General features: G+C 46.6%; 1 protein-coding gene across 3 annotated transcripts in view; it reads left to right on the top strand.

Annotated features, from left to right (window-relative positions):
• KNSTRN (kinetochore localized astrin (SPAG5) binding protein) overlaps positions 1-15043 on the top strand; it is a 93451-nt gene that overhangs the window by 45316 nt on the left and 33092 nt on the right. Inside the window, exons 8-9 of one of the 3 annotated variants that reach the window (XM_085626877.1) lie at positions 6849-6908; positions 7534-7608. The exons of 1 other annotated variant lie outside the window; for it this stretch is intronic. In XM_085626877.1, the coding sequence (XP_085483003.1) occupies positions 6849-6908; positions 7534-7608 (135 nt within the window). The remainder of the gene's footprint in view (positions 1-6848; positions 6909-7533; positions 7609-15043) is intronic. One more of the 3 variants, XM_085626878.1, reaches the window with a different exon arrangement.

The following is a 15043-nucleotide window of genomic DNA, read 5'->3' as shown; positions in this document are numbered from 1 at the left end:
AGGGTGCGGAACTGTGGACCTGCTGCGATACTGTGGGGAGGAGACTATAATGTGGTACTGTCAGATACTACAGATAGGCAGGGCACCACTCGGGAACATCACCCTAGGGCGTCGGAGGCGCTTGGCCATATTATGCTAGAGGCAGGGCTGGTGGACTCCTGGAGGACACTGCACCCTGAGGCCCGCGCCGGTACGTGTATCACTGCTCATCGTGCGGCCTGGTCCAGATTGGACTTCTGGCTGCTGTCCAGAGATCTGCACTCATCGGTGTTAGAGGTGACTCACTTGCCGCGGTCTCTCTCTGATCATGCCCCGGTCTGCTTAACGCTATCCACCCCGCCGCAGTACATTCAGCCGTTCAGTTGGAGGTTCCCATCCCGGGCTCTGCGTGACCAGGTCTTCTAGCACTCTTTGCGGGAAAAACTGGAGGAATACTTCGAACTCAACGAGGGCTCAGTGGATTCACCTGGCGTGCTCTGGGAGGCCTGTAAAGCTGTGACACGGGGTCACTGCATGGCGCTCAAAACTGGGGTGCTGCGCTCCATCAGAGCTACTCTCGGCAGGTTGGAATCTGAACTGGCTCAGCTTGAAGCTGCGATGGTGGCGGCCCCTTCTGGTGGTGCGAGTGCAGACTTCAGGACGAAACTGACCGAGTATCAAGAGGAGGCCGAGAGGGAGGTCAGGTTCTTGTCCAAAGATTCTCAGGCCAGACGTTACGGAGAGGGTGATCGAGCTGGCCGAACACTAGCAAATATGCTGCGCCCGCCACGTGGGTCGGAGCATATTCTTGAGCTACAGGAGTCGGGGGGTGCAGTGATTCGAGATCCTCCGGCTATCCTGACGGTGATGACAGACTATTATAAGGACCTGTACACCACTAAGGTGTCCCCTGACGACACCATCATTAGTGATTACCTGGACACCATAGCTCTTGCGTGGTTCAGTAACAATGCCCGACAATATATGGACCTACCCTTCACGCAGGAGGACATTCGAGCGGTTATAGCCGCTATGCCGCTCAACAAGGCACCAGGCCCCGACGGGCTGACGGCAGCCTTCTACAAGGAATACGTAGACCTACTGGTCCCGCGATTGCACAATGTTTTTGAGGAAGCGATGGAGGTTGGCATCCTCCCTACCTCGATGCGAGAGGCCCTCATCATTACGTTGCTTAAACCTGGGAAGAATCCTGTTACCCCGGACTCATATCGCCCACTCTCGCTAATTAATCTTGACGCCAAAATCTATGCGAAATTACTCGCTGACCGCCTGAAATTTATGCTGCCTCAGATAGCGTTGTCCGATCAGTCGGGCTTTGTGATGGGGCGGTCCACTTCCCACAATCTTAGAGTGCTGTTTGGGCTCCTGCATTATTTGGACCCCAAGGTACAAGCCGCGGCCGCACTGCTTGACGCCACTAAGGCGTTCGACTCACTAGAGTGGAAATTCCTGCGGGCGTTATTCACTCGCATGGGTTTCAGCCCCTCCTTTGCCAGGCGTATTGGAATACTCTATAATCACCCGACGGCTAGGGTGCGGGTTAATGGTCAGACGTCTGCCCCGATCCCCATAACCAGAGGGACTCGGCAGGGCTGCCCCTTGTCGCCATTGTTGTTCGCTATTGCGACGGAGCCGCTGGCGGCTCGTTTGCGCCAACACCACACCCATCGCAGTATCGGCTTCACGTCGCGTAGCCTGCTGGTCTCTATGTACGCCGACGACATAACCATATACATGGTAAATCCATCGGAAAACTTCGACCCACTGATGCGCGAGGTGACAAGGTATAGCGGCCTCACGGGTATCGATATCAACTGGTCGAAGTCGGCGATGTTCCCGCTGACGGACGGTACGAGTCAGTGCCACACGGAATTCCCGATTGACTGGGTCACTGATGAGATTAAATACCTGGGCATACGGTTTAGCCGATCGGTACAGGACATATGGCTGGCAAATTTTGGGGTGGCCGTGGAATGGCTGGAGTGCAAAGTGAAGCGCTGGAAGGCGCTGCCGCTATCTCTGATGGGTCGCATAGCAATTGCTAAAATGGTGGTCGTTCCCAAGTTTCTTTACTTATTCGTAAACATCCCCGTGCCACTCACTAAGTCGTTCTTTCGCCGGCTCCGCCTTGATTGAACTGGTCTGGGCGGGTAAGCAGCCCAGAGTGGCCTGGAACCTCCTCACACTTCCCTTCCGTCAGGGGGGACTTGCGGCCCCGGACATGGAGCTATATGCGTACAGTGCTCAGGCCCAATACCTGCACTACTGGCAGCACCCGATTCCTTACCAGCCGCACGTGGCTATCGAGATGGATGTTGCGGCCCCCTGCCCCCTTCGTGCAGCGGTATATCAGAGATACAGACGCTCCAGAGACGACATTGACACTGTTGAAATGGTACGCTGGGCCTGGTCAAGCATTGCCAAACGTGCAGGCGTTGATGACTTATATGCGCCAAGTATGCCCCTCGCGGATAATCCACTATTGGGGCCATTGACGGACGCGGCGGTGGTGCGGCGGGCGCAGGCCTGCGGCCTGAAGGTGGCGGGAGACTTGTACCCGGACGATACCTTCCTCACAGTGCGGGACATGGCGGCAGCGCTGGAACCGACGGCCTCGGAGCTTCTTCTCTACTATCAACTGCGGTCTGCCTGCAAGGGCAGGTACCCCATGTTTCCAGAGGCTCCGCCGACGATTGCGGCCTTGGAGGACGTACTTTCGAACTCCTCCGCGCGCAAACTGATCACGCGGATCTATAGAGCTACTCAAAACACGGCTCCGGTTGTGCACACTGACTCTAGATCCGCGTGGGAACATGAAGCGGGTATATCCATTACCGAGAAGCAGTGGGAGTACTGTTGTTCCCAACTTGAAAACCTATCCCCTAATTATAGGCTGCGGTTGGTACATTTCAACTATCTGCACCGGACTTACCGTACGCCCCTTCAATTGTGTAGGATGGGTCTGCGGGCTGATGCGCACTGTTGGAGATGCGGTGAGAAGGATGCCGCGTTCTATCACCTTGTATGGGTGTGCGGCCCCATACGTGACTTCTGGATTGCAGTCTTCAATACCGTGGGGCAGATCGTGGGGATGGAACTGGAGCCGGACCCACTCGTGGCCCTCCTGGGATTCGTTAGAAATGTGCCTAAGGCCTCACGTAGGCTTGTAGCCATATTATTATTACTTGCTAAGCGTCAGGTGGCGCTACACTGGAAGAAGGCGATGCCGCCAAACGTGAAGGCCTGGATAAGATCGGCGGTGTACTGTAGGGAGCAGCTGACCTCATACTGGGACCAGCTGCCGCAGCGCTCGCGGCCTGTAGATATCTGGCAGCCACTGGTGGATTGGTTGGCTAGTACGACAGCGTTGGAAGATGACCAAGCGGGCTGATCGTGGCTTAAATGACGTGGCGAGGTTGGAGTTCGACTGTGGTGTGCTATAAGTGGTGATCCGCCTGGCATAAGTGATCTGGGATGTGGGGTTCGCTCTCTGAGGTGGTTTGTCTGTCGTTTGCTTTGTCTGGGCGGGCTGTGGGCGCAGCGTGACGATGATTATGTCATTTCGATCATTTACTGTTTGCTTCCCTCCGACTCGGGCTCTCTATTAGTTTTGTTTTGTGTGTTCCATTGTAAAATGCTATATCGCTGTTTGAAAGTACGACCTCAAATGCTTGGGCGGAGTTCCGCCTTGTATACTAGCTGCCTGCCTCCGGGTTGTTGGCTGAATAGCGGTGTACTCTTCGATGGAACAATAAAGGTTTTGGAAAACAAAAACAAAAAAAAAAATAGTGTATACAAAATAATTTTTGTACTTTAGTTGCAATTTTTTAAAATCTAAACTTAGTTTTTAATTTGATATAATTAAATATTTAAAATGCAAAATGAAGTTAGATGTAGCTTTTTTAAAAAAAAAATTTTTTTTTTTTACTTTCTTCATTTAGTTTAGAGGAGTTGGCCTAACTGCTAGGGCGGTCGACCTCGAATCTGGGGAACAGGGTTCGAGTCTCGGCAATGACGTTGAACATCCTGTGATTCTGGGCAAATCACTTAATCTCCCCGTGCCTAACAAAAAAAGATGACTGTGTTCTCATGTAATGCAACTGGTGCTATGTAAAGCGCTCTGATACCAGACTCTGGTCAAGTTTGCGCTATATAAAACTCTATCAAATAAAAATTTAAAACATTTAAATAAATGTACAAACGGATTTATATTAATATTTCACAAAAAATATTTTTAGTAATATAATATAAAGTGTAAGAAACTTTTTCTAATTTTCCTTATACTATGCCAGAGGGAGAGCTCCACCCCTACTATGAAGTAAAGAATAGGGAAAAGTAAAAATGTTTATTTAACTCCAATAGTAAAACATTTTATAGTAAATATTAATGTAAATTAATTTTATATTTTAAACGTAGAACACAGTAAAAAAAAAGTTACAGCACTAAACTTCATTTTTAATTCAGTACTTGACTATAATAATTGAAACATTTTTCCGAAGTTTAATTTAAAAAATAAATTCCCACCTAAAGAAAAATCATTAAGAAAAATGTATTAATTGCTAATGTGAGATAGATATATTTATTTTTAGTTATAAAAAGGACGTTCAGTATAGTTTAATAAAAGTTAATGTTATATTCATTTTTTAATGGAAAAAAAGGTTGTTTAAATCCTTTATAGTTAGATAGTTTTATTTTTGGATTGTTTTTTTTATTTTTACATAAAATTATATTTATACTTTTAAAATACTCTATTTCCTATGTGGTTTTATTTGACCTCTCTACCATCATTATTATCCATAGAAGGTTGTTGCAGTACTAGTGTTTGACCATGTCTGATGTTTGAATTACTCCGGGTCTAAGCTGATGTAATTTACTATTGTTTTGTGTCCCTTTTTGGCTGTCATAACTTTAGAAGTACGGTTTGTGAATAGCAATGGGATTACTCTTTTGTGGGTGGGTGAGTGCATGTCCCTCCGTAAACCCATCCCCAACGCTAAATTGGGGGGGGGGTTACTCTTTGCTAAACCCCTCCCAGTTAGTAGTAATCACTGAGAATATTACCACCCATTGTATCAATAGTCAACATATAGTCCAAACATATTTTAAAAAATAGGGAAAGCTAAAGAAATTGTTTTTTTGTGAAATACAAACAAAATCAGAAAAAGAAAATTGGGCTGTGTAGGCCTGTTCCACTGGAATCAAGCTAGCCTGGCTGATATGGGGTGATACCCCAAAACTGGTCACAGGATGTTTGTTTCTAGTTCAGGGAGGTCCTGGCCTGGCAGTTCGGGCTAGCATGTTCCTATGGGGTGCATGGTCAAGACTGATTTGCATATGGCTGGCTCCAAACTGGGGTGACGTGGTGAGCAAAATAACAATTGATTAAACCCATGTCTGTGGATGAGTGTTTGAAAAGTTTCAACACTCACTCCATTTTATTTTGTGATGTTACTCCAACTCCACCCAAATCAGAAAAGCATAAAAATGCAACTCCTATCACCAAAACCAGAATTGCCTGAGAGGCAAAACCTTCCTGATGACTAGAACAATTTGAAAATGTATTTAATTTATAAAGGTATTCTAGGTGTATGTTATTTTGTTTTTCCATTTAAAAAAATGATATTTATAATATCTATTTCTTTAAAGAATTATTTTGTTGTATTAACGAGTAACATCGAAACAAAGTATAGATTTAGCATTGAAATAGTCATTTTAATAGAGATCAATCTGCCCCACTAAGAAAACAGAATGTGACACCTTGGCCTTACAAGAAAAGTTCATGAAAATGAATGTGGAGAAAGACTGTTTGCTTCTGCATTAAGGGCCACAGTGGCCAGTAGCTAGGCATATGAAATAACATGCTAGGTGCAGGAGGGAGGGATTGTGTGTCAGGAGCTGCAGTAATGAACATATGTGTGCAGTCAGACCAAGCGGCTATGCATATATTACAAGCAAAAGGTGTCACATTTTAAGTTATTGTCTCCTGATAATTCCACCCCTAAGAAACTGAAGGGAAAGGTTTCATGTCTGTTCAGGGAACTTGGGAAGCCTGGGCCCGCATTGCAGTAATGATACGTTGTCACCATTTGCGCCATGGCACACCCTGGGAAGAGCGCATTAGTGAAGGATGGAAGGGCTGCTTTGCTCAGTCTTTCACTGTGCAAGCAGCACCTACCTGCACTTCAAAAGGGGGGTGGGGTTTGGCAGATAGTCCCCTGCTGGGAGAGGGCAATGATTAAATCCACCCGCCTGCAACAGTATGTCTAGGGCGGCCATGGAGAACTCTGCCCCTTCCAAAGGGCTGCCTTCAGTGGGCACACAGAGTGTATCACCTTTTTGTGGAGCACCATCTGACAGGCTCTTCGTCTGGCTCTATTGTAGGGCATGGGCAGAGAGGCACAGTGTTTTCCACATTTGCATGAGGCCACATCCCATGCAAATGAGGGAACTCACTTTTGAGATAGTGCTGGCACTAGATATGTTCTGGTGCTGTCCCAGGCCCTGCGAGCATCTGTAGCTCCTTTTGAAATACGAACATGCCCCGAAAGTGCAAAAGCGGGCACACGCACATGTTGCACCCCCCTGGATGCTGTCCGTAATACAGTCCCCGATGGAATGGATGCTAACTTGATATATCCTGTACCATTACTGGAAAAGAATAAGCTGCACTGTCAATGCCTTAATGGGCATAAAAGTACAAGGGACCCATTGGTGACTAGGTGGAACATGCAACTCCGTGACGTGACAGGATGTGTTGGTCTTGAATTATTAGTGGCTAAAAGAAAGACCGCGTTGATGTGCGAACTGCAGCAATCTCTGGTGGTGAAATATCTTTTCTTTTTCTCCAGTTATCAAAAACAGTTAAATGTTTGGTGTTGGCAGAGCCTTACCTCTCTCTTCAGCGAAAGGTACCTCGTAACCTAGAGGGACTATTGAGTCAAATCATTGTAGGCAACATTTTTCAGAGAATGTGCAAATATTTCATCCTTGTTGTAAAGTTAGTACTTCTAGCAAGAGTATATGGGAGAGTTAAGTGGGTGATTTTCATATAACTAATTATTAAAATATTACCAATGCTGAAAAATTGCTGGCATTGTGCCAAAACTAATTTTGCCTTGTGTTTACTAAAAGTCTCCATTATGTTTTGCCTTATGAAAAATGCATTCAGTGTGTCTGCTTAAATGTCTTCTGTTTCAGAGAATGGATAGATGCAACATTTCAAAATTTAGAGTCTGTCTTCGTTCACAAAGCCCTGTGCAAAGAATGTGGCTTAATCATCCATGTTCATATTCAAATTACTTATTCAGCTAATGGGAAAATATTTTGGTCACATGTCTCTTTATCTCTGGGAAAGAACTTTAATTAAAAAGTTTCTTAGTGTCATGGACAGTGAAGTAGTGGTGTGGTCAATGTATTATGTAGGTGTGAGTGTATTAGGGAGATACTGAACTTTGATCATGCCAATAAACATGCAGAATTCTATTACTGTCCACGATCCTGCTTACAATTCCCTGTACCCCTTTTCTTTGACAGCTGGTTACAGAACAGTTAATGGAAGAGTTAAAGAGTTTCAGTAATGTTGCCTCTGAACAAAGAGAGAGAATTCTGGTAATATAATCACTTTCCATCTTTTTGTATTTCTTTTTTATGTTGGTGGTGTTTTGATTAGGACTTAAGTTGGGGTGCCTCAGAGTACCAGATGGAATATGTGGCAAAGGCTAGGAAAATTAATGGAACTATTTTGCGAGGTCCTCAAAGTCCACATATACAATGCTTTTACAGATGACCAACCACAAAGTGTTCTGAATGCATCTTTAAGTCTGTTACCAGCATTCTCAGGAAAAAGACACCCATTCTTTGCTTCTAAAACCACCTTGTGTTCAAGTAACTGTTACAACAAAGGGCACGGATGGAACCAGCTGAAGCTTAGGCCTGGCCTGTTTGAGACGGATTAAATTAAATTCAGTACATAATACAACTGCGCATGGAAAGTGTAATGTTCTTTTAGCTTGAGATTTGGGTTATTGAGGTGTAATAACTGTAGAAAGCCATGTGTACCAGTCTGTATATCCTATAAATATATTTTGATTTATTGGTCACAGAATTCAGGTAGGATAGTGGATTCTCTGCAAGGGGCAGGCACAACCTTACTGCTCTGCCTCCGATCAACTTTGTGTTGAGTATTAACGGGATAACCCACAAAACACTACCCGACCCGGGTCAGTATTGCAGTACAATAAGTGGTCGCGGTAGCAACTCTTGTAGCAAAAAATTTAATAATATAGCATTCACCACTCTTTCAATTCTTTTGATGCATAAATCCAGTTTGGATCATAAACATCTAACGCGATTTTAAGTCAAAGCATTTCTTATTGGCAACACAGTTGCTCAAGCATATAACAGTGCGATACATATTTACAGTGCTCTTGATATAGAGAGAAAAGAGGAGGGTTGGTTAGCCGGTGATGAACATGTGAGTGAAGGACAGGGAAAAGTTGTTGTGACATATATACATCAGTTGTACATGATATAGAACCTCTCCGGCCTAATGTAGGTCAATTGTTCCTAGGTATACACATAACTCTAATGAACATCCACTTTTAGACAAATCTGTCATCAGAGCTTGTGATGGAAATGTGTGTTGTCAACGTTTCGACCCCTAGAAAGGAGGGTTAATTCAGTCCTCACGATGGGGTCTTCATCAGGACAAGGCTGAGAATATGGGGATATGTAAAGGTAAGTGAATGCTGAAGTAAAACGGGTAACCAATACCTACTCGGAACAACGGCAGGGCTACTCCGCTGTGTAGTCAAAAAGAAAAGCTTGTGTATGGCTCCCAGGGTCAGAGAGAAATAAAAGTCAATTCCTAATGTCTAGGTCAAATGCCTCACTGGTCGGTCTATTGGTTCCTATTACTTACTAAATCAACAATGGTTGAAGGCAAACTTCTGCAGAGGTAAATCAATCGCTCACAGTGGGAACAAATCCAAGATTTACCTCTGCAGAAGTTTGTCTTCATCCATTGTTGATTTAGTAAGTAATAGGAACCAATAGACCGACCAGTGAGGCATTTGACCTAGACATTAAGTATCGACTTTTATTTCTCTCTGACCCTGGGAGCCATACACAAGCTCTTTTCTTTTTGACTACACAGCGGAGTAGCCCTGCCGTTGTTCCAAGTAGGTATTGGTTACCCGTTTTACTTCAGCATTCACTTACCTTTACATATCCCCCCTTCCTACACACATTTCCGATTGTTCACAGGTGCTCTTCTCAGCCTTGTCCTGATGAAGACCCCACCGTGAGGACTGAACTAACCCTCCTTTCTAGGGGTCGAAAGGTTGACAACACACATTTCCATCACAAGCTCTGATGACAGATTTATCTAAAAGTGGATGTTCATTAGAGTTATGTATATACCTAGGAACAATTGACCTATGTTAGGCCGGAGAGGTTCTATATCATGTACAACTGATGTATATATGTCACAACAACTTTTCCCTGTCCTTCACTCACACGTTCATCACCTGCTTCCCAACCCTCCCCTTTTCTCTCTATATCAAGAGCACTGTAAATACATATCGCACTGTTATGTGATTGAGCAACTGTGTTGCCAATAACAAATGGTTTGACTTAAAATCGCATTAGATGTTTATGATCCAGAAATTAAATTGGAAAAAGAATTGAAAGAGTGGTGAATGCTATATTATTTTCTGTTTTGCTACAAGAGTTGCTACCGCTTACTTATTGTACTCCGATCAACTTTGGCCTGCCTGTCAGTCTGCTCACTTATGACTTGCCAAAATAGCAATGTGTATTTGAAAATTGCATGTTCACTCAGAAGCATATCTTCAGATGTTGCTTACCCAACTCACTGATACTAGTTTCATCGACCTCAGAAGGATGAGTGGATCTTTTGGTATTTCAAACTGTAACCTTGAGGTCAAATACAGAGGCCTGCAGTGGATGCATTAGTCCACTATAACACCAGACCCGGTCCACGTATCATCCTACATGAATGACGCATCCACCACCAGATACAGCAGGCAGGCAACCTTGTTTCTGTTCCAGTTGTGCCAGATGCCAATGTAGAGAGCCCTTCATGCACAGTCTTGGGCCATTTCTCCTGGGCATTTTTGGACTCCAGGGTAGGTAGTCCTTTCTTTGTTACAAGTATTGATGACGTCCTTTGAAACACAGCACCTGAATACTACTGCAGGGTCCTAGGCATTGCTATAATACCTATCTAGGTACAGTCAAAGATTACATTTAGAGGGAACGGGTACACCGCTTTATTTCAGCTGGCACATATAACATTCACAGTAAATATAAGGCCCAAACAATCTTGTTTTTGAGAAGAAATATGAATTATTTATACTTTAAGATATCACACCTACAATACCTTCAGGACGTCATATGTAACATTGGTTATTTAGGTAAGTATTACTGTAACTAAATCTGTTCATCTCTTAATTTTACATATACATTTCCAAGTGGTTAGCCTGGAGTACAGCCAAAGTGCAATACCAGGTTGAGTCTGCACATAGACCTCTTACTCTGTTCTTGTTGGGTCATTCTGTACTTGAAGGAAGTCACTCAGCATTATTTGTACCACCAGTGAGTGGCTGGTCGTTCTTTTCAGCTTGATTTTCAGACCGTGCAGCCATATTTGAGGAACGAACAAACCCAGTGAGCAATATTGACTGAGGCACATGATCCTACTTTATTGACTCTGGCTCCTGGGATCAGAGGATGGAGATATGGTGATTTCGAACAGAAGCACATGGTCCTTCATGCCCTGCTCTGCCTTTTGCATAGGAAACTCTGGTACAAATGCAGAGCTACAGACACAAAGACTTCTCTGTGTTGGTTTCACCTGCAAGCTCTTCTTCATGGAAAGCAGAGTTGTCTGAGCAGACACACTGTACTCGTAGGTAGTGAGCATTCTCAGGGACGTTTCCAAAATCACACTTGTAGTGGCAACACAAGCTGCCTCATATCCGTAGTTGTGATTGTTCTTGGAGGCACTTGGAGAACACGCTGGTGTGGAAAGGGATGCAAAGGCTTGCGGGCCTTCACCCTTGGGTTGTGGTCACCTGTAGCTCCATTTAGATTTGATTTCCATATATTTATTTGTAATGCACAGCTAAATTGATTAATAATCTTATCGTTTTTGGTTCATCATTCTCTAAGGAAATATTTATTTCCAGGCATATGAGCTGTACCAGTATGCATCTGTTCTTGGCATGTAGAGCTGTATAGTTGTATACTTTAGCTTAGATTGCCATCTGGTGTTGGGCTCAGATGTTTGCAGTTTGTTTTTGTTCGAAGAAGTCTTTGTAGTCACGGGATAGGTGACTCCTCCTTCTGGTGATAGTGCGCATGGTCATCGACTTCATCCCCAGATTGTTTTTTTTCCGCCATCAGGTTGGGATGTGACTTGCTGCGCTACGGGTTGGTGTTGCTATCGAAACCCCCCTTCGACACGCAATCACTATCCCTCGACGGTATTGTCTCAATCGCGTTCCTTTTTCGAAGCGCATCTTCCACACTCGAAGAAAACTTTGATAAATTTCAACGCGGGCCGTTGGGCCTACCTGCGCCGATCACGACGGAAGTCGATAGAACGGGCTCCCTTTAAGAAATGTCCCCAGTGTGGTGCTAAGTTCCCACACTCGGACCTACACACAGTGTGTAATCTTTGCCTCTCGCCGAAACACCGAGAGGATACCTGTGAGGCTTGTCTGTCTTTCAAGTCCAAGAAGACCATTTGTGATCGTTGTGCTCGACACCACGAAATCTCCAGAGGAAGCGGCTCTATTCCGGACCTCTTCCATCCAGGCCCGACAGCCTTCCAGAACAACAACAGGAGGAACGGGTCTCAGTCTCCGAAGAAGATGATTCAGACATCGAAGACGCAGTCACCCCAGCTCAGAGGACCATGAGTACTGAGACCCCTCCCAAACCCATACCAAAGGTTCCGATAACACCTTCGCCACAGGGCCCAGGTCCACACCAGTCGAACATTTTAGATGCCCCGCCCTCGGGCCCGGCTACGAAAACCAAAGACAAGCCCTCGGGCTCGAGCCAACCACACTCCGGTCCAGAAAAAACACCTTTGGCACTGAGGTCCAAACCCTCCGAGACGCCACGCCCTCCTCCATCGGCACCGGAAACCTCTCCGGCGCTAAGCATTTGAAGGACAATCCCTCGGAACCGAGGCAAAAAGACCCAAATTCGACATCAAAAACCTCGGAGCCGAAAAAATACAAGGATAAAGCTTCCATGCCAAAACCCGCGAAAAAGCCTTCGGAGCCGCAACAACCGACACCAAAGTCTTCGTACAGAGAAAAAGCTTCTAAAACGGACACTATCCCTATGCCTAAACAGTCTAAGACTCTTCATAGGGAGAAACCTTCAGCACCCAAAAAGACTATTGAATCCGAAGAACTTTTTCTCCCGGATCCGAAACAAAAAACAATTTATAAACATCCAAAGACTGGTCATGTTCTTTCCAAAAGGAAACCGGACCACTTGCAAGATTCACCGGTTCTGACTAAAAGAATGGACATGGGCACTAACACCTCACCTCCACCTATTCATCCCAATCTACTGATCTCTCCAGTACTCTCTCCAGAACACAGCTTTCCACTCCCACAACCAGAGGATAGTGATGAGGGCCATGGGGACAGACAGGGGGATGATAATATAGTTCCACAAGACCATGATGACTGTTGGACAGGCCACATGAAGGGCTTGCTCCCTCCCCGCATGACAAGGCCCAAGCCCCGGACTCCCAGGTGTTACCCGCAAGGGCAACCCGCACCCCGTCTCCCAACGGAACTCCTGCCCCCGGACATCCATGTATCATGGGGCCGAACCACTACCGGCTCCCCCGGCCGGATCAGCCGCCATCTTGGACACTGCGCCACGAGGCCGCGTGGCCTCAGCTCGACCCTAACCCTGGGCCTGGCCGGCCCCGACATCCCGGCACCACCATCCACCCAGGAGGTGAACGGACCACTTGGCAGGTCAATGGGAGAAAGAAGTGTCGATGGCTCTCCCCCGCCAGGTGCCGATCGCCCTCCAGCTCCCCCAGGCGCTGGCTCCACCCCCTGCTGGGTGTCTGGACTCCCTCATCCCGGACCCCCCGACCTCCAAGTGCGAGGGTCCGGACATCAAAGGGCGCCAGACCTATAACTAGGGCAGCTCCAGAGCAGGAAGGCAGTTGTATCCTGGAGTCGAGAGACACCGAGAAGAACTCAGCCTTGACGGACTACTGGCGCTGCCGTAGCTCTGCCTTGTGAAACATCGTCCTGCCTGCTGGCGCTGCCGCGGCCTTCTGCATCATCCATCCTCGTCGGGACCTGCTGGCGCTGCCGCGGACCGTTGTAACGACCACCTTCATCGGGACCTGCTGGCGCTGCCGCGGACCGTGTAACGACCACCTTCATCGGGACCTGCTGGCGCTGCCGCGGACCGTGTAACGACCACCTTCATCGGGACCTGCTGGCGCTGCCGCGGACCGTGTAACGACCACCTTCACCGGGACCTGCTGGCGCTGCCGCGGCCCGTCCAAGCTAGAACACCGAGCTCGAGGATTGTGAGCTATCCACCATACCATCTCAGCTACCAGATTGGTAACCAGACTGTCCCGCTACCCCCTTTTCCCAAACCAAGAGACTAGAATCGAGGGGACCCCTGGGTCCAGACCTCCTTGTACCATTTCATCGTACCATTTCATCGTACCTTAAGAAATCACCTATAAAGAACGTTAAATCTTATCCTTGTGTGGTGTGTATCTGTGGGGGGGAAGTTACTCATCTGTACGATCGCTGGAGACGGCTCTCCCCGGAGACCTCTCCCCTTGTCCTCGGCCGACCCCCCCCGGTCCGTCTAACAATGACCATGATCCCCCACAGGAACCAGATCCATATGTGGACTATAACACAGATCCCGACTTAAACGGCCCGAATCTTTATCCTTCCAAGCCTTCCCCACCAGACGATTATGTAGGTTTTGCCCAATTAATCAATAGGGCCGCAACATATCGCAGGGTAAATTTACATTCAGATCCTATAAAGGAGGATTTCCTCTTAGAAATTTTTGATCAGCCACAAAAATCTTCACACGTCCTACTAATGTTAAAAGGTCTTATTAAACATGCAACAGAAGTGTTTAAAGACCCTGTCAGGACTAGGGTTCTGAACCACCGGATAGATAAAAAATTCAAAGCAGCTCCCAGTGACCCCATATACATTAAGCTTCCTTTAGATTCCCTGGTGGTAGCTAATGCATGTAAAAGGGCCAACTCTAAAGGTCCAGGCGACACCCCACCTCCAGACAAAGAATCCAAATTATTGGACGCATCAGGCAAACGTATGGCGTCTCAAGCCGCAAACTAATGGAAAATAGCCAACACACAAGCTCGCTTGACAAGGTATGATAGGGCTCACTATGATGACCTGGAGAAGCTCATTCAACATCTGCCCGACCAATACAAAGATAAGGCCAATGATCTCATACAGGAAGGCAAACTGATTACAAACCCATCCATCAAGTGTGCTCTAGACGCAGCGAACACCGCGCCCGCACAGTTAATACTAGCTTATTGTTAAGCAGACATGCTTGGCTCAGGATATCTCACTTTAAACAAGAGGTGCAAAACAGTATCCTCAATCAGCCCTTCGATCAAGAGCACCTCGTTGGCCCGGCAGTGGACACCTCTTTAGAAAAGATAAAAAAGGACACAGAAACTGCTAAGTCTATGGGAGCCTTGCAGGTATCATCTGCCAGAGGTTCCTTTTGATGCTCCTTTTATAGAGCGGGCTCAAAAACCAACACAGAGTACCCATCCTCATCCCACAAAAGCCCCAATCAGGGCTCCTTTTCCAAAGGATACTTTAGAGGAGGTTACAGGGGTAACAGCCGGGACGCCCCTTTGCTGGGGCAGCTGTGCGCTATATAAATCCGGCTAACATAACCAGGGTAGAGGCCGGGGTAATAACACCAGCTCCCCTACCACCAAGCAGTGACTTCTTGC

The sequence above is a fragment of the Triturus cristatus genome, chromosome 9 (genome assembly GCF_964204655.1).
Source record: "Triturus cristatus chromosome 9, aTriCri1.1, whole genome shotgun sequence".
NCBI lineage: Eukaryota > Metazoa > Chordata > Amphibia > Caudata > Salamandridae > Triturus > Triturus cristatus.
Note: the sequence above shows the minus strand (reverse complement) of the source record. Positions and strands in the feature narration are given on the sequence as shown.